The 19033-nt window shown below is 44.6% G+C and overlaps 1 protein-coding gene across 5 annotated transcripts in view; it reads left to right on the plus strand.

Moving 5' to 3' along the window:
- Window positions 1–967: 967 nt before the first annotated feature.
- GYG1 (glycogenin 1) overlaps window positions 968–19033 on the plus strand; it is a 40833-nt gene continuing 22767 nt past the window's right edge. The window contains exons 1-5 of one of the 5 annotated variants that reach the window (XM_086387003.1): window positions 1009–1210; window positions 3907–4042; window positions 5982–6156; window positions 6446–6608; window positions 6795–7032. In XM_086387003.1, the coding sequence (XP_086243129.1) occupies window positions 1024–1210; window positions 3907–4042; window positions 5982–6156; window positions 6446–6608; window positions 6795–6802 (669 nt within the window). In that variant the 5' untranslated portion in view covers window positions 1009–1023 and the 3' untranslated portion in view covers window positions 6803–7032. Of the gene's footprint in view, window positions 1211–1291; window positions 2029–2607; window positions 2860–3906; window positions 4043–5981; window positions 6157–6445; window positions 6609–6794; window positions 7033–19033 lie in introns of those variants that run through there. The other 4 variants (XM_086386942.1, XM_086386728.1, XM_086386821.1 and 1 more) reach the window with 4 other exon arrangements.

Genomic DNA, 19033 nt, shown 5'->3' on the forward strand with positions numbered 1-19033 from the left:
CATCAGAGAACTATTTCTCAACTTCCTAGAAAAATGACAAACTCACCTTTTCATGATTTGTGAAACAGATTAACCTAAAAGACTGTACTACCCATAGTTTACTAACCTTTTGGGCACCAGAGTACCAGAGATGCCATGGTCTTGCTTGCAAGGTCAGTTCTGTAACAAAACTGCTGCTGCTGCTGCTAAGTCGCTTCAGTGTGTCCGACTCTGTGCGACCCCATAGACGGCAGCCCACCAGGCTCCCCTGTCCCTAGGATTCTCCAGGCAAGAACACTGGAATGGGTTGCCATTTCCTTCTCCAATGCATGAAAGTGAAAAGTGAAAGTGAAGTCGCTCAGTCGTGTCCGACTCTTAGCGACACCATGGCCTACCAAGCTCCTCCGTCCATGGGATTCTCCAGGCAAGAGTACTGGAGTGGGGTGCCTTTGCCTTCTCCGGATGTAACAAAACTGCTATGGTTCAAACCCTACTTTCTCCACTTACATGATACGACCATAGACAAGTGACTTTTCTGTGACTCAGCTTCTTCATCTGTAAAGATTATAGAACCTACTTCATTGAGTTAACGTTTGACAATTCAATGAAACACTGAAATATCTAATTGATGCAGAGGACTTCGAGAATCTAACGTACTGAAAATGTATTCTGTTTTTAGGTTAAGGCCACAAAACCGCTGTGAGTACACTGAGAAATGCTTCCGGAGGGTGATTTGGAATTCCAGGTGAAGAAAGTGCAGTTAAACTTTACGTTCAGATGAATTATTCTAACTGGAGTGATCTGGGGTTTTTGTTTTGTAAAGTTCCCTAATCCTTGGCTTCTTTGGGAGTTTGTCCCTGGGATGCCACACTCTGCCGCTAAAATCCCCCTCCAAAGCCCCAGCTCACGGTCTCAGGCAGGTGCCCCGCGGGAGCCGGACCAGGACTGGAGCGGCCACGGACGTGGACGCGGAGCCCAGCCCCGCAGTGGAAAGGCCGGGTGAGGACCGGGGTCCCGCAGTCCCGGGGCCGCCTCCCCACGAGGATGCCGGCGGGCGCGGGGAGCGTGCGCGGCCACGTGACGGCCGCTATAAGAGCGCTCCGGGCGGACGCTCAGCTCCCGCCGCGCCTCCTCGCCGGCCGCGCTCGCTCCCCGCGCCCGGCGTCTCCGAGTCACGAACTTGCGGCTGCGGCTGTGGCGGCCGCCCGCGCCCCCGGCTGCACCATGACAGGTACGCGCCGCCCGCCGCTGCCGCAGCGCTTCTCCCCCCGCACCCGGCCCTCTGCCCCGGGGGAGCTCCCGGCAGGACGAAGACCGCCGCGAAGTTGCAGGCTGGCCGCAGCCGGGCGTGTCGCTTCCTGCGTCAGCCGCTGCCTCGCCGCCCCGGGGGCCCGAGCTGCCGTCCCGACCCGGAGCGCAGCCGAGGGGCCCCCGCCGGGCAGCGCCTGGGCCCTCCGCCGAAGCCCCCGTTCCTGCTTCCGTCTCCTTGCCCTTCCTCCTGCGCGCACCGTGAAGGGCGGGCGGGCGGGCGGAGCAGCTGCGGCGGGCTGCGTAGGGGCGGGGAGCCGGCTCCTCCGGGGCGCCCGGCCCGAAGCCGGAGAGCGGCGGGGTCGCGGGGCGCCGCCTCCACAGCCCACGGGTTGGAACCTCTGGAAAGGGGCGGCCGCGAGACGGGCACACCGGCGGCCCCGGCCCGGCTCCTCGGCCGTCAGTCCCGGCGCTGGCCGCCTCGCCGAGCCTATTTTTAGGCCTTTGGGGCTGGGTTGCGGGAAGCCGGAGCCCGGCGAGCGCCCCCGGGGAGCGGGACCCGAGCGGTGGGAAGGCGCCGGCCCACTTGTTGCAGGGTGTCCGGGCCGCTCGGCGAGTCTGCCCCCGAGGACCGCAGACCGTGCTGTTGAGTCTAATAGTGGGGTTATTACAGCCACTGAACTGCGGAAAGATTGCAGAAGTCACCCGGAGCTCGGCCATCTCTGGGAGGGTTTAGCCTCCTCCCCAGCTGTCATTGGTCTTTCCTTTGCTAGGTTTGCCTTGCAAACCTCAGTTCCTAAGGTTGTCCTGCTTCCCTCTTCCTTTGGGAAATCATCCATATCCTTGCTTCCTGAAAGCCTTGAATCCTACTTACCTGTAAACTTTTCTCTTTGATCCCCCGGTGTGTGTATATGTGCTAAGTGGCTTCAGGCATGTCCTGCTCTTTGGGACCCCATAGACTGTAGCCCCTCTTGTCCAGCGATTCTCCAGGCAAGAGTACTGGGGTGGGTTGCCATGCCCTCCTGCATGGTCCTGGAATCAGGACCATCTTTGAGTTGAAACATCATTCATCATGCCCCAGGTTAAGCGCCCCTGTGGTGGGCTGACTAAAATATTGCTATCTTATGACGGGTTGAGGAAACGAGAACAGGCAGAGGTTGATGGGTATGTCAAGGGATGGGGGCCCTGTTCCGAGCTTTCCTAGAAGCAGATGACCCTGGAGGAGGGCGAGGTGCAGGTAGAAACTCTAGACCTTCTACTGCTTAACAGAGAATCCAAGGCTATATGTGAAGATTGCCCTCAAATCTGCGGATGGGGACTGTGCTGGCTCACTGGACAGCCTACAATTTCCTCTTACTTCTCAATGGAATTTGCCTCCAGGCTCCACTGGAAAATGGGCAAAGGGAGGAAGAGGAAACCTAAGACAGAATCTGAGTGACTTCGTTACAGTGTCCCAACTGCCCAGTTGGGCAACAGTGACCCACGTGAGCCCCAGCAGCACTGGATCCTTTGTGTTTGTATGCCCACCAACCTGTTTTAACGTTAAAATCCCTTTCGAGAGGGAATGTGTCCCAGAATCATCCTGGGAAGGACTAAAGAAATCCTAAAGGCTTGGCTGGTGGCCTTGGAAGGGTAAGGCCTGTTCAGGAGGAAGAATAATTCATGTATTTGCAACTAAGTGATTGTTGGAGATTGATATTTGAATGTGGGTGTGTGTGTGAGAGAGAGGGGATTCCCTGGTGGCCAGGTGGTAAAGAATCCACCTGCCAAGCAGATGTGCGTTTGATCCCTGGGTCGGGACAGTCCCTGGAGGAGAAAATGGCAACCCACTCCAGTGTTGTTGCCTAAAAAATTCCATGAACAGAGGAGCCTGGCGGGCTACAGTCCAGGGGGTCACAAAGAGTCAGACAGGACTGAGCGACTGAGAACAAGCATGGGTGTGAAAGAGAGGGTTGAGGGGCCCCAGGGTACTGGGTAGGATGTAGTGCTTGCTTCTCCAAGGAAAAGGACGCAGGTTTGCTGGAGCTTGTGAGGTAGTCCCTAAATCCATTCAACAGTGATGGGCCACTATTTAGATGGAAGCATCAAGGAGGGAAGGCTTCTTGGGGGAAGTGATGTTTAAGAGAGACTCAAAGTGTCTCTGGAGAGATGGTTGGGTGACTGTGGAGTCTTTGCTCCAGGTTGAGGAAAGAGTTGAAAAAGCCGGAGGCTTGGCACACGTGAGCACCAGGATGAAGAATATGGGCTCTGCTTCAGATGCTCTCAGTTGAGGTTGTTGGCTGGGTTTGTTCTTGACTGAGAATACTGTCTATGATACCTTGTAGGACAAACAGAAAATGCACTTCTTGATCTCTTCTCTACTACCTGGTAATTGCCCTCTGGGTGTTAAGCTACTGTGTAGTCTGAGAATTTAGTGTGTCTGGACTCTAGATTTAATTTTTATAGCCTCTTGAAGGTTGCCAATGATCTCCTACTAAAGAATGGTATTGAGACACTCTGAAAGTGGGCACTGGGTTCTCTCTCCCACCCCCCATCCCCCAAGAGGTTCTTCCTTTATTAATCGAGCAGGTTGATCACAGAGGAGTTGATTTTGCCCAATTATTGGTTGACCAGGGTCCTGGGGTCATGTTTTCTAGTTAGAATGATGTAATGAATACCTTCTGTTTTCCTTGTTTTAAGATCAGGCCTTTGTGACACTGACCACAAACGATTCCTACGCCAAAGGAGCCCTGGTCCTGGGCTTGTCTCTGAAACAGCACAGGACCACCAGGAGGCTGGTTGTGCTCATCACCCCACAGGTCTCGGACTCTATGAGGTGAGGACCTTGCTGCCGGGCTGTTGGTTGGGCTCTGACATCACCTCCCCTGTTTCTAGCATCAGTGGACCTTAAGGCCAGACCCTTTCCAGAGATTGAGTGCTGGTGGAGAACGATGAGAGCTGCTGAGTGAAGGATTCCTGGGTCTGAAACCTCTTCCTGGCTCTTGGGAGATGTTCCACCCAAGCTCCATCTGGGAGGTGGAGTTCTGGCCCTTGTGCTTACTGATCACAACCAGGAGTTGGGCTCTCTCATAGGCAGGTCCTCTCTGGGTGATCCAAGTGAGTGATTCAGTCCAGCCATTCCCTCTGTGTCCTCCTCCTTCACCTGCATACCTTTCCCCCAAAGGGAACAGGGGCTATTGTTTCTGTTTCCAGCCAAGCAAACCTCCCTTGCCTTTGAAAGAAAGTAGCAGTTCTTGCCTGAAGAATCCCAGGGATGGGTGAGCCTGGTGGACTGCCGTCCATGGGGTCGCACAGAGTCGGACACGACTGAAGTGACTTAGCAGCAGCAGCAGCAGTTTTCTCCACCACATCTGACACCATCTGACCTAATGATCTTTATTTACAATTCAGCAGACTAGATATTTTCCAAAGGGCTCTCTGAATTAGGGGTCCTGCTAGGAGAGACCCTGAGGGGTACAAGCTGCTTGTTGATTGGGTTAGTGCATATTACTTTTTTGGAATTAAATTTTGAAGTATCTCAATCAACTGCCTTGATCCTCATACTAACTTATTTAAGAGTATCTTGCCACACTAGCACCTCTGTATTGCTTTATTTTTGCTTTCTTTTATCCCTTTTAGAAGTTGAAAATGCCCCTTTTGTGACTCTTTTCAAAAAATATAAGCACATGCCAAGGACCCCTGAAAAAGAGGCATTATATATGCATACGTATATCTCACACACTAACAATCTTGTTCCTAAAGGGTAATTTAGGAAAACCAAATTACCCCCAAACTGTCTCCTATGTGTATGTCCTAATCTGTAATCACTTTAGTGAGGATACTGTAAGAAAGTGGATGTAGTCTTAGAAACCAAGAAACCAAGCCCCCTTTCCTGTGGTAAGTGGTACACCAACCATTTCTTTCCAAGAAATCAAGTTTACAGTGTGAACTGGAACATATTTTTGTACAGCTTTGGAGATTACTAGCACAATACCAGTTTTGTTCTCCATGCTTGATATTGTTATAAACTTTCAGTGATGATCTGTCTTTATCCTGTGTTTTTTCTTGTGCTGAGTTTAGTGTCTCACCTAAGAAGTACACCCCGACTTCTCTCACCTCTGGCTTGCTTTCTAAAGTAAGTCTTTAGTTAATTTTGGGCAGAGATAGGTGTTATACCTCACAAACCAAAGTGAGTCTCTTATGCCAGGGGTGCTAAGCATATAATACATGCTGGTTATATTTGATGCAAAAGAATGGAAACCGAGTAATTGAGTCACTCAACTTCTTTTACGACACACAGTTTCAGGCAGTTGTCAGCTGCTTTAGCAAAAATTATTAGTTATAGGCGTCAGTGCAGATATTGTATGCCTTAACTCAGCATCACTTGGAAAAGTATTCAGCGGTCAGCAAGAAGCAGTTCTAATAAAATATCGTTAAAGACAGAGGCTGTTGAAAAGACATCTGACCAAACATGAGTTACATTTTTACAGGCTGTTTCACAATTTGACTGGCAGTCAGTGGTACGGAACTTCTTCTATGATAGTGTTTAAGACAAGTAGTTCATCCTCACCATAAGTCTTGGCATTTTAGTGAAGTTAACTGCACATGCAAATTAAAAGTTTGTGCTGAAGTCAGAACATACTTAAGAGACTAACATACCAAAGTAATAGATTGCTGTAGTTGTCAATAAGCTAATAAGAATGCAGTCTTATGTTGTCTGGGTCATTTGTTCTGAAGAGATGCTAAGAGCTGTTTTCTGGATTTTATTTTGACAGGAAAGCTCTAGAGACAGTCTTCGATGAAGTCATTATGGTAGATGTCCTGGACAGCGGTGATTCAGCACATCTAACCTTAATGAAGAGGCCTGAGTTGGGTGTCACGTTGACTAAACTCCACTGCTGGTCACTTACACAGTACTCAAAATGTGTATTCATGGATGCAGATACTCTGGTGAGTATGACTTCGATGGCTGGAGAGATGGATATAGTAACTGAAAGCGGTTAGGCATGTGAAGAATGCTGTCAGGACTTGACAGTAAAGTTCAGATAAAACTGCTGTTGTGAAAAGTGTCAGGTGTTGAAGGAGAGTAGGAGCAGTCTGCCTCACAGGTGTCATCTGAAGAGTTAAAGACCAGCAACAGATTGCATCTTGTGTGTTGGAGAACTTAGGAAGGGTTATGCTATAGAAGAACAGTTCTGAAATGCTTTCCCTTCTCCCCACCCCCTTACCCTTGAATCAGGTCCTAGCCAATATTGACGATCTTTTTGAGAGAGAAGAATTGTCGGCGGCACCAGACCCAGGGTGGCCTGACTGCTTCAATTCTGGAGTCTTTGTTTATCAGCCTTCAGTCGAAACATACAATCAGCTGTTGCATCTTGCTTCCGAGCAAGGTAGTTTTGATGGTACGTATCTGTTTTCCTTGTATCAGATAAGCTGTGAATAACTTCTAGGGGCTGCTCTTCTCAGGGAGTTGCTACGTTTCCTTGTGTTTACAAGATAGTGATACATGTGATAAGACAAGTGTTTTAAGTCATGTTGTTCTGGGAAATAGTGTGTTTTGTGTGTGTGTATGCTTCTTTTTCCTATAGGTACCTAGGCTGTTTTACAGACTTGCCATTCATTAATCTTCCTGTGCCTAAATTGGAGTATGATTAAAGCAACCATGATTATTCAGGAATTCAAAAGATCACTAAACAGATGAAAGAGTTTAACAGCTGTCTTAAGCCTGAGTAAACTGAAGTGCAAGAACAGGAGGACCCAGAATTGTTTCTGTGGAAATTTGAGGAATAAATTTAGGCTCTCATTCTCAGAACACAGGCTCTGTGAGTAATCTTTGTCTCCAAATTTTCACTGTCTATAAGGAAGTGCATCAGATAGAGTGCTATCTGCAAAGCTAAAGCATAGAACCTTGGCAGTCACCATCCATTTTCCGTAAGGCGTATGTGTATCTATCTATAGCTGTCAATATATGTTTATATAGAAAGGTTATAACTGTGATTTAGGGCTTCAGATCCTTTGGAGAATTTTGGTTAAATTAATTAGTTAGGTATACTTCTATTTTGGCAACCCACTCCGGTACTCTTGCCTGGCAAATCCCATGGACGGAGGAGCCTGTTGGGCTGAAATTCAGGGGGTCGCTTTTCACTTTCATGCATTGGAGAAGGCAGTGGCAACCCACTCCAGTGTTCTTGCCTGGAGAATCCCAGGGACAGGGGAGCCTGGTGGGCTGCTGTCTCTGGGGTCGCACAGAGTCGGACACGACTGAAGCAACTTAGCAGCAGCAACTTCTATTTTAGGCCAGTCTCTAAAATAATAAATAATAAGTCACTTTTGTTTTTAACAGCACAAACCACAAAACTAGCAGTTAGTATGCAAAAGCAGCTTTTTTGAAAATAAACATTGATGGATCCTTTGAATTAAGAAAAGACCCAGTTGTATCTAGGAAGAAGGATTTGTACAAGGAGACCCCCTTCTCAGCAGTGACCCTCTGTCAGATACTTGACACTGTGGCAGAAGCCAGGGCCAGGAGCATGGGGGTAGTCCAGAGCCCTGAGCAGACCCCAGGCCCTACTTTCCACTCCAAGAGCAGGTATGAGATTTGCAGTGAGTAGATCTTTTGACACCAGCAGGAATGACCATCCTCAACTGACATAAAGTTCAGCCCTGGATGCAGATATGGGGGTTCATCTCCATTAACTAGTTGTAAAGTTAAAAATCACAATTTCACATGTAAAGTTTTTGAATTAAAAATACATCTAGACGTTCATGGGATTGCTGAAATTAAGAAATTGGAATTTAAAACATTTTTGTGTGTTAGTCACTCAGTCATGTCCAACTCTTTGTGACCCCAGGAACCTTACCCTGCCAGGCTCCTCTGTCTATGGAATTCTCTAAGCAAGAACACTGGAGTGGGTAGCCATTCCTTTTTTTCAGAGGATCTTCCTGATCCAGAGATTGAACCCAGGTCTCCTGCATTGCAGTCAGATTCTTTACCTTCCCCACTAGGGAAACCCAAAACAGATTTAGTTACATATTAAATTGAAATTGGGTTTTTGTTGTTGCTGTTCACAGAAATTGAATTCTGTTTAGTCATTTGAGGATTTGGAACAGCAGCTATTTGAAATGTCATTGAAAAGGAAGGAGAAATTTAAATCTCAGTCTTGTTTCACTGTTTGACTAGTTTATATTCTATACCAGTAGTGCTAAACCTGGGGCGATTTGGCCCCACCCCCTGGGGACTTTTGGCAATGTCTGGAGACATTTTTAGCTGTCACAAGTGAATGGGAAGACAGGACTGGCATCTAGTGAGTAGAAGCCAGGGATGCTGCTAAACATCCTCCAACGCACGCCCCCACACCAAAGAATCATCCGGCTCAAGAGGTCAGTAGCGCCAAGGTTGAGAAATTCTGCTCAGTGCCAAGTCATTATGTGCCCTTAAAACAGTGAGCAAAAGTATCTGAGCCGTAATAAGTGGCAGCCTCTGACAGGAAGTGCATTTTTACTTTAAGCAACCTTAAGTGAGAAATAATGCGCTGAGTGCTTACTGTGGTTATGGCCAAATGTAACTTCTTCACTTCACTGACTTATTTTGTAGCTCCTGCTATTTTCCTTTCATATAAGGAATGAAAGTTATATTGGCATTTGAGTTCAAAACATGTATTTCTCTTGCTCACACAAAAATAGTTACCTTTGCACAGAAGGAAGATAAGAGTATTTTTAGCAGAAGTCCACTGTTTGTCTTAACCTTTGCGTCAGATTGTGGCTTTCTTCACCTCCTCTCATTAAATTTAAAGGAAGTAGCATAATCCTGCCAGAAATTTCATATAAATTATCAGATCTAATAAGTGAGTCGCATGCTACAGTAGATCTAGCTGCCTAAAATGCACACGATTATAATTGCGTAAAGAGAATCCACTTTCTAATTTTGAAGAATACTAGATTCTGTTGTCGCAAGATGAAAGTTTGGATGCCAGTGTGCCGTGATAAATTACTGGGTTACAATTTCAGAATATAAAATGGTTTAATTAGCTGGTAGAAACCAACCTGGATCATGTATTTTTTCTGGAACCAAGAGGTACTAAAGGAATTGATGCTCCGTTGTTAAGAAGCAAGAACGTGTAAAGAGGGCTCAACTAGAAAGCGCTTTCTGCTCTTTTCAGCTAGAATCTGAAACCGCAGGCGATTCTCTCTGTGCCTGGGAGCACATTCATTATTCAGCAGCAGGGTTTCCAGGAGCTGGCCTTTCTGGAGGGTGCTCCATTTACTGGCTTATTGGTGGCAAAGGATTTGAATTTTTTCTGTGACTCATGGAAATACCTAGTTGAAAGAGGTGAAAATTCAACTATGTAGATAGGAGCTTATGCTTATTCTTTTTTAAATGTTATTTATTTATTTATATTTTTGACTGTGTTAGGTCTTCACTGCTGCATGGGCTTTTCTCTAGTTGTGAAGAGAGGGGGCTACTCTCTGGTTGTCGTGAGAGGACTTCTCGTTGTGGTGGGTTGCAGTGGCTTTTCCTATTACTGAGCACAGGTTTCAGTAGTTATGGTCCCTCGGTTTCTGGGCTTAGTTGAACCAAGGAACTGACGTCAAGCTCTCAATGCAAATGTCACACCACAGGCTCTGAGATGAGCACTTTCAGGCATTTCCTTTCACTTTACCATACATTTTCTAATACCCACAGATATCTCCCCCCACCCCCAGCCCCCAGGTGTACTGAACAGGGGTCTTCAGTCCTAGCATTTTTAGACTGATATTAAAGAAAACCTGTTTGCAGATACCTATAGCTCTGTCTGAATGTCTTGCAAGTTCTGCTTAATCTCCTCATACGTTCAACAAAAATTGATGGGGCCTGATGTCCACTAACAAGCCACGTGGGCTGCTGATGGCTGAGTATTTGCAGCTGCTTCTGCAGCCCTTCTCATGTGAAAGAATGTGGCTGTCAAGGCTTCTAATCACCAGTCCTCTAATCACACCACACCCTTGCCTCTGACCAAGAGGATATTCCTAATATGGCAAATCATGCTAGGGACCTTGACATCTTTTTTCTTCCCCAATATCTATAGAGTGTTAGAAATTTCGAACTAGTGACTTCATACCTAACTCATGGCTGGCGTTTAATTTCCCACAATGAGGTGTCTAACTTCCTATGCTGTTAATATTTGTGGACTGTCTTGCACTTACTTCATAACCAACATTACATGTTTTCTGAAGAGTTGTACAATAACTGTTGCAAAACACATATACAGTAATATTTTATAGACTCTGACGAGATAAGGACGACTTCAGGACTTAACAGTGAGAAGGAAAAGAGGTGATGATTTTGTAGATACTAGTCAGCAGTTTTATCTCCACGCATGAGAGAGTACAGTAAGGCTGATTCACTTGACTCTTCATTTGATTAAATTAATCTGGATGCAAGTTGAGATTTTTATTTCCTTTTCTCCCATGACTCCAGAGTATCCTAAATTAAGGATGCCTGTACAGTTGAAATCATTGTATGGCATCACTGACTCGATGGACATTAGTTTGAGTAAGCTCCGGGAGTTGGTGATGGACAGGGAATCCTGGTGTGCTGCAGTCCATGGGGTCGAAAAGAGTTGGACACAACTGAGCAACTGAACTGAACTGATACAGTCGAAAAGTTTAGTGCTTGACACTTGCTGTATATTAAATTTTGTTTCCATGTGTTACCTTCAAAAACCTAAGTGAAAAATTAGAATTGATATTTTCCAATTTCAAGTATCCATCTTTAAAAAAAATGGAATTCTTAGTGTAATCTAAATATCCTAAGCTTTTTTTGAAGTCATGACATTTTGGTGTGTAGTTGAATTTTCAAAAAAAAAAAAAAAATGAACAGAGTAAATTGGTGTAGAATGTTAGGTATGGTTTTCCTTCAGCAGAATCTAAAATCTGCTGTGAGGTCATTAAACTGTGTGTTCCCTATTCTGATTTTTAAGGGGTCACTGAGACCCTTAAACTGAATTTTTTTCTGTGCTTGGAAATGTAAACTGGGAGAGTACAATGAAGTTTTTAAATAATTTTAAAAGAGATTGTTCTAAATTCTAAGTTTTAAAGTGTAAAAGTGACCCCAGTGTTCTCTAACCTTTGCGATTAGTTTGGATTCAAGCTGTCCAAAAAAGTAGTGAAGGAGAGAGATATTCCCAGATAGTACTTGTCTTGTTCAAACCAGAGATGCTCAGAAATTCAGATGTGCCTCACCTGGTCCCCTGACTTGAAAGGTTCCACTTTGACAGGTGCTCATGGTAGGCTTTCCCCAGTGGCCCACAGACTAGGCTACTTGTGGCTATATAGGCCTTAAGCTGTGTTGTCAGTTGCTTTGAAAATTACTCTGTTCTCTTGTGTTTATATCATCCAGTAAGTAAATTTTAATTGATAGTTTGGGTAGTATATTGAATAAAGATGAAAAGCAAAAGTCATATCATGTAGCAAAATAAATGAGTACACACAGGTTTTAAGGGCTATTTTTATCTCACTGTACCTACCCATGAGTATTTTTTTTTAACTTAGCCATCTGTTTCTAGCCTCGTAACCAGCAGAGATCATGAACTCGAATAGAGACGGAAGGAAGAACTAACGTGTTCATGTGTACAGGCTCTTAGGGAGGTCATTTTACTTCTTCATTTATTCCTTAACAGTTTTGTGAAGTAGTCATTTATTTATTCATTAGTATATTAATTCAATAGATGTTTATTGAAGGCCTGCTATATGGCTGTACTGGGCACCGGCATCGATACAGTTTGGACAGCCTCTTGCCAGACAGTCTGGCAAGGTGTGAAGCAGTCTGTCTGTCTTGAAGCTATGGCTGGGTTGTATGAGTGTAGTTTTATGTCTTCTCTTCCAATGGATCACCACATGCTGCAACATTCATGAAAATATATCCTGGGAATGATACAGGATGGAGGAAAATATTATACTGGCTTTATTACAGATTAATTACTTAAAATGCATTGCCCTGACTAGAGAAAGCAGTTGATATAGTCCTCATTTTAGAGATGAGGACACTTAAGTCTTCTATCTCTGCAGCTACTGTTTCTCCCCTCTAAACCATAATGTCTAGAAATATTTTGTCTTTTTATTGTTAAAATAGTGGATGTGTTTTATTTGATGAATGAGATATGGTTGATTTATAATATATATAAGTTTCAGGTGTACAACATAGTGAGTCACCATTTTTAAAGGTTACACTCCTCTCATAGTTATTACAAAATATTGGCCATATCCCTTGTGCCAGTCTATCCATGTGGCTTATTTTATACATAGTAGTCGGTACCTCTTAACACCCTGACCCCTATCTTGTCCCCACTTTCCTTTCCCCACCGGCAACCATTAGTTTTCTGTGTCTATAAGTTACTTTGTCTTTTTTAATCAGCAGCACAGTTGATAGTCTCAAATTGTGGGTTTAGAAGTATTTTTGCAAATGATTAATTTTGTCTTTGTTTCTGTAATCCATTCCTATAGTATTGAAAAAAAACCATTTGAGCTCCTCATCTGGGGAAGATACTAAGTTTAAGGGCTAGGAATATATAAGTAAATAATACAGGTTTTTTTTTATCCCTACCTGTATAAACCTTGTACACTGTATATTTTATGAGACCTTACATTTAACACCTGATTACACAATTATGTAATCATGAATCTGATAAATTCAGCGTGCTAAAAGAATCTAGACTTAGGAGGAGCTGCCTTAAATTGAGAAAGTGAAATTTAAACCACAAATAAGTGTTCCCTTGCATCTATGTAATTATTTAATAGCTTATTTAAAATATTTTTTAAAGTGAGAAACAAAAGCTGAACATGAAATGGTAAAATAAATCAATCGTTCTTTGTTTAAATGGATTGAGGCCAGCGAGATGCAGTGATGCTAAGACCAGGGCTGAAAGTACCTGGATTCCCATGAGCCACCTGGGTTAATCCGATGATCCTTAGTAAACCTAATGGAAATATCCCCAAGAGATGGAACACTCACAGACAATAACTTAGTATCCTTGGCATGCTCTCTGTCGACAAGAGTGGTAACACCTGCGGAGCATGTTATAGGAATTCAGTGTTAAGGACTGAGTCACATTTTCATTTCAGCATTTGCCTATCTCTTGCTTATGTTGTTCAGTCACTAAGTCACGTCCAGCTCTTTGTGACCCCATGGACTGTTGCCTGCCAGGATCCCCTGTCCATGAGATTTTCCATGCAAGAATACTGGAGTGGGTTTCATTTCCTTCTCCAGGGAATCTTCCTGACCCAGGGATCAAACCTGCATCTCACGTGGATTCTTTACCACTGAGCCACCTGGGAAGCCCATCCCTCTCTTATAATATTAACCATATTTTGCTTTAAATTGTTTGCTTGGTTTATGCTCTTCTACTCCCTGATTAGGTTGAAAACCATTTGAAAGCTGGAGCCTATTTTAGTCATCATTCTATAGTACCTATATGTAATTTATATAACCTCAGACATTTTCTATAGAAATGACATTTCTAAGAGTTACGTTCTCTAATATAATAAAATTTAAAAAGGGTCATTCTCTAAAAGACCCTAGACCAGTGCTTCTCAGATTTTAATATGCAAACAAAGCATCTAAGGATTCAAATGAGCATTCTGATTCTGTGGGTCTGGTGGGATTGGGCACTTACTATTCCGCAGTTCTGTCAAACTCTCATGTGATGCCCCTACTTCTGGATCCGTGTGTTGAGCAACATGGTTTTAGGGGAACATTTCTTTGAGGCTGAGAAATTCAGGTTCATGTTTAAACCAAAATTCATCCCCCTACTCCTGCCCTGCTATTCACAGTAGGCAAGCCGGCTGCCAACAAACTATGGGAAAACACACAAAATACTTAAGCACTGAATGCTGCTGCTGCTGCTAAGTCGCTTCAGTCATATCAGACTCTGTGCGACCCCATAGAAGGCGGCCCACCAGGCTCCCCCGTCCCTGGGATTCTCCGGGCAAGAATATTGGAGTGGGTTGCTATTTCCTTCTCCAATGTATGAAAGTGAAAAGTGAAAGTGAAGTTGCTCAGTCGTGTCCAACCCCATGGACTGCAGCCTACCAGGCTCCTCCGTCCATGGAATTTTCCAGGCAAGAGTACTGGAGTGGGGTGCCATTGTCTTCTCTGTAAGCATTGAATAGTGCACACATTAAAAAACATAACAGCACTCAATTCCATTTCTGTCTCATAAAATAATGGACACAGTTCTGATAAGTGCTGTGATATGTTCATGTTTATCAGGTTCATGACTCTGGTCAAAAGACCTGGAAATACTGAGTGGTTGTAACGTTATCACTAGCACTTGGCCAGCCTGGGGGAAGGAAGATACAGAATTCTGATGTTTGCTTTTGTTGCAGAACAGGTGCCATGCGTCTCTCGTTCCATTTCCTTTCTCTCTGTCTCTCACCTGTGTCACCACACCCACGCTTGCTGGATCACAGCTGCTGGCATGTCTGCTAATCACGCTTGTTGGTTCTGAGCTGATTGAGATGAACAGTGTCTTAACCTGTCAAAATAAATAAAGTTGCCTCTGGAAGCCTGACTACAATGTACTGGACAAAAGTCCTGGGGTTTTCATTAGGAAAATTCAGCAGCCTTCATTACATCCTTGTATGTCTTATAGCAAAGATCTGCTTAGATTTGTATTCTGCTTTAAAGTGTGCTCGAGTTTAGGGACTTCTAATGAAAGGATATTGATAGCACCAAACACAGATTTTTCTAGTGAAACTAAAACATAGTTTTGTATGATCTTGAAATGTGCAGTTGTATATTTGGGAGAAGATGGTTAGATGGCTGAATTTAAAAATTATATAAGAAGCCATGGACTTCTAGGTGGTATTTAAGTCTATTTTGAATCCACAACTTTTGACTAAAGGGTCACTCTTCATAGTCACATAATGAAGTCAGTGGCCATGGAAGTTTCATGGTCTATATGTTCTGTGCCCTGAGAGGTAGGGTCCTTGTTAAGGGTGTAAGGACGAACCATTTGAATGCGTACCATTGATACACACGTCTGCTGCCCTGTCTCTTCCACTTGTTGCTTGTTTCCTGGTCTAGCAGTGCTTCTCAGCCCTGCCATGGCACACAGCTGAGGGACTCATGGTATTCGGAGAGTACCTGAGAGTGAACGGAAGCGGCCGTTTGTGGCTGGAGGCAGCTGGCCAGGGACTCTGAGGGATCAACAAAACTCTTGACTCCTGTTTCCCAGGCTCACCCTGTCAGACTGGGGAGTCCTGCTTTATACTTACTCTTCTGACCTTCGTGGAATTGGATTTCTTCTCTGCGTTACAATGTCGTCAGTAGTCCTTTTAAGTGGAATTGCTTAATTTGAAAAGAAAAGTCTTTAAATATGGCAGGAAAAAACAAGTAGTAGAAAAAGATATGTAGTCTGATGCCTAGTTTTATGAAGTTCAAAAACAAGTGAAAATGCATGTATTGTCTGGAGATACACACACACGTGCTAAAGGAAATCACGATAATTACAAACAAATTTCATAATAAATAGTTCCTTCTGGGGTCAGGGGCAGTGAAATTGGGTAAGGGAACCCCCACAGAGAATTTAAACAGTGTTGGTAATGTATGAGTTTTTCAGTTGGATATTGGGTATATTTAGTGTTGTTGTTGGAGAAGGCAATGGCACCCCACTCCAGTAGTCTTGCCTGGAAAATCCTATGGATGGAGGAGCCTGGTAGGCTGCAGTCCATGGGATCACTAAGAGTTGGGAACGACTGAGCGACTTCACTTTCACTTTCCACTTTCATGCATTGGAGAAGGAAATGGCAACCCACTCCAGTGTTCTTGCCTGGAGAATCCCAGGGACAGAGGAGCCTAGTGGGCTGCTGTCTCTGGGGTCGCACAGAGTCAGACACGACTGAAGCGACTTAGCAGCAGCAGCAGTGTTGTTGTACGCTTTATAACCTACACATATATTTTTCTTTTGATAATATACTTCATACTGAAAATAAATAAGTGAAAAATGGAAAGAAAAGTTCTTGGCACAATTCTCATTCTTCCCCAATTGTATTATTAATATGCTAGAATTACAAAAATAATGTAACAATATTAAGGAAAAGTTGGAGTGAGGGAACATCGGTAACACCAATCCCCTCACATTGCTACTGTTGTTGGATTTATTATCTTCTGGTAGGAATGTGTATGTTCTTGGGGCTTCCTCAGTGGTAAAGAATCTGCTTGCCAATACAGGAGACCCAGGAGATGAGGGTTCGATCCCTGGATTGGGAAAATCCCCCAGAAAAGGAAATGGCAACCCACTCCAGTATTCTTGCCTGGAGAATTCCACGGACAGAGGAGCCTGACGGGCTACAGTCCATGGGGTCACAGAGAGTCATACACGACTGAGCACGCGTGTGCGCGTGTGCGCACACACACACACACACTTATGTTCTTAGTTATAATCATAATATGTCATTGTTTATTTTTATATTACACAGTATATTGATGGTCTTTATAACCACTGGTTTTAATGGCTGAATAATGTTCAGGGAGTGGTTCAGTTCAGTTCAGTCGCTCAGTTGTGTCCGACTCTTTGCGACCCCATGAATTGCAGCACGCCAGGCCTCCCTGTCCATCACCAACTCCCAGAGTTCACCCAAACTCATGTCCATCGAGTCAGTCATACCATCCAGCCATCTCATCCTCTGTCATCCCCTTCTCCTCCTGCCCCCAATCCTTCCCAGCATCAGAGTATACTAACCACTCTTCTATGGTAGAAAATTCAAGTTGTTTCAGCTTTTCTGCCATTAATGTCCTTCTTCATGGTTCTTTTTTCATTCTACAAATAACTTACCCATGTGTAAGGCATTCTGCTAGCTGCTAGAATTATAATGATAAGCAGAAAGAGCCATAATCTCTGTCCTTGTGGAATCTAGAATCTAATGACTAACAGTTCTTGATGGCGTTTTGCATTTTAGTCACATTAATCTTTGAACTTTAAAAAAAAGTTTTTTGAGTGAATTGTAGATTTACATGCAGCTTTAAAAAATGTATAGAGAAACCCCATATATACTTCATTCACGCAGTTTCCCCCAATGGTAACATCTTATAGAATTGTAATTCTGCAACAGGAATTGATGCATTGACACAGTCCACCAACCTTGATTCTCTGGAGGCCTATCAGAACTTTCTGATACAGAGAGATCACTTCACGTGAGGTCACTCCAGACAGTTGCTCAATGATGCCTTTGATCCATAGAGTTGATCGAAGGCATTTGGAAAGGATGGGACACACAGAGGATAGGTAAGGTATGTTTGGACTTTAAGCCTAATGCCCTGATCTTACTACTTAGCTCTCAATATTAAATACATCTCCAGATCTTTAAAGTCTTTTTCAGAACCAAGAAAAATCAAATAATAATGACAGCCAATTCGGGTATGTTTAGAAAGGAAACTAGGTCTTAGTGCAAAGCGAACCAGGGAGGGAAGTATCTGTGCGGTTTACCAGCCTTGCACTTTGAAAGAGCAGGATTCTGCTTGCCTGTCGCCCTCCCTCCCTCCTAAGCACACATACACATACCTGCACACACCTATGAACACCTGTACACCTGAGCTGCTGTTCTGATTCACGGGAGACTCTGGTTCTGGGTGTTTCTTAGGCTCATGAGCCTAAGGTGAGAAGCACGTGGGCTCTGTAGTTGAATGTGTTTTGAAGTGATGGAGAAGGCAGTGGCACCCCACTCCAGTACTCCTGCTTGGAAAATCCCATGGACGGAGGAACCTGTTAGGCTGCAGTCCATGGAGTCGATAAGAGTCAGACACAACTGAGCGACTTCACTTTCACGCATTGGAGAAGGAAATGGCAGCCCACTCCAGTGTTCTTGCCTGGAGAATCCCAGGGACAGGGCAGCCTGGTGGGCTGCTGTCTATGGGGTCGCACAGAGTTGGACACGACTGAAGTGACTTAGCATAGCAATGACTTTTTGGTTACTTGTGTGTTTATGACTTAGGTCTTGCTCTTAGCTGTTGAGATTTTTATTGTTTTATTTCTTTTAAATGAATGGCATGGTCCTCACTATCTAAGCGAAGTGTGAGGTCCAGGAACCCCCAGGGTCTGAGCAGTCATTGTGCTAGGTGTCTGTGGCTGCTGTTGATGTTAGCCCAGTGAGGACTGACCTGCCTGGAGGTATGTTTCGTGGTGGAAGGGTGCACCAGGGTGCCACGGCCTGCTGTCCATCAGCCTTCCATCAATGCTGGGGCCTTCAGAAGCAATTCTACTAAGTTTGCTCTCTTTTGCTTTTGACTTTTTCTGTACCATTTCTCTTTCTTTAAAAAAAAAATGTGCCATCTGACCTTTTAAAATATTTTTATTTATTTGTTCATTTGTTTATTTTTGGCTGCGCTGGGTCCTTTTGCTGTGTGGGCTGCTCTCCAGTTGTGGTGTGTGGGCTTCCCATTGTGGTGGCTTCTCTTGTTGCAGGGCATGGGCTCTGGGGTGTTTAGACTTCCGTAGTTGTGGCTCCCAGATTCTAGAGCACAGGCGTAGTAGTTGGGGTGCACGAGCTTAGTCGCTCCCCAGCATATGGGATCTTCCTGGATCAGGGTTCGAACCCGTGTCCCCAGCATTGGCAGGCGGATTTTTTTTTTTTTAATCACTGAGCAACCAGGGACACCCTGTCCCATTGCTCTTTAACCTAAAGTCCAAAATCTTTAACCGAGAACAGTCTAAAATCGAAGCCTGGGGTGGTCTAGTTGTGGCCTACCTCTTGGAGGCCCACCTGGTGCCAGGTGACCCCGCCCTACTCTGCAGTCCACTTACCCAGGCCGCCTTCCAGGTCTTCTTTCCATAGCTGCACGTTTTGCCCTCCT

The sequence above is a fragment of the Bos grunniens genome, chromosome 1 (genome assembly GCF_055505025.1).
Source record: "Bos grunniens cultivar Pamir isolate PY7600 chromosome 1, Bosgru_T2T1.0, whole genome shotgun sequence".
NCBI lineage: Eukaryota > Metazoa > Chordata > Mammalia > Artiodactyla > Bovidae > Bos > Bos grunniens.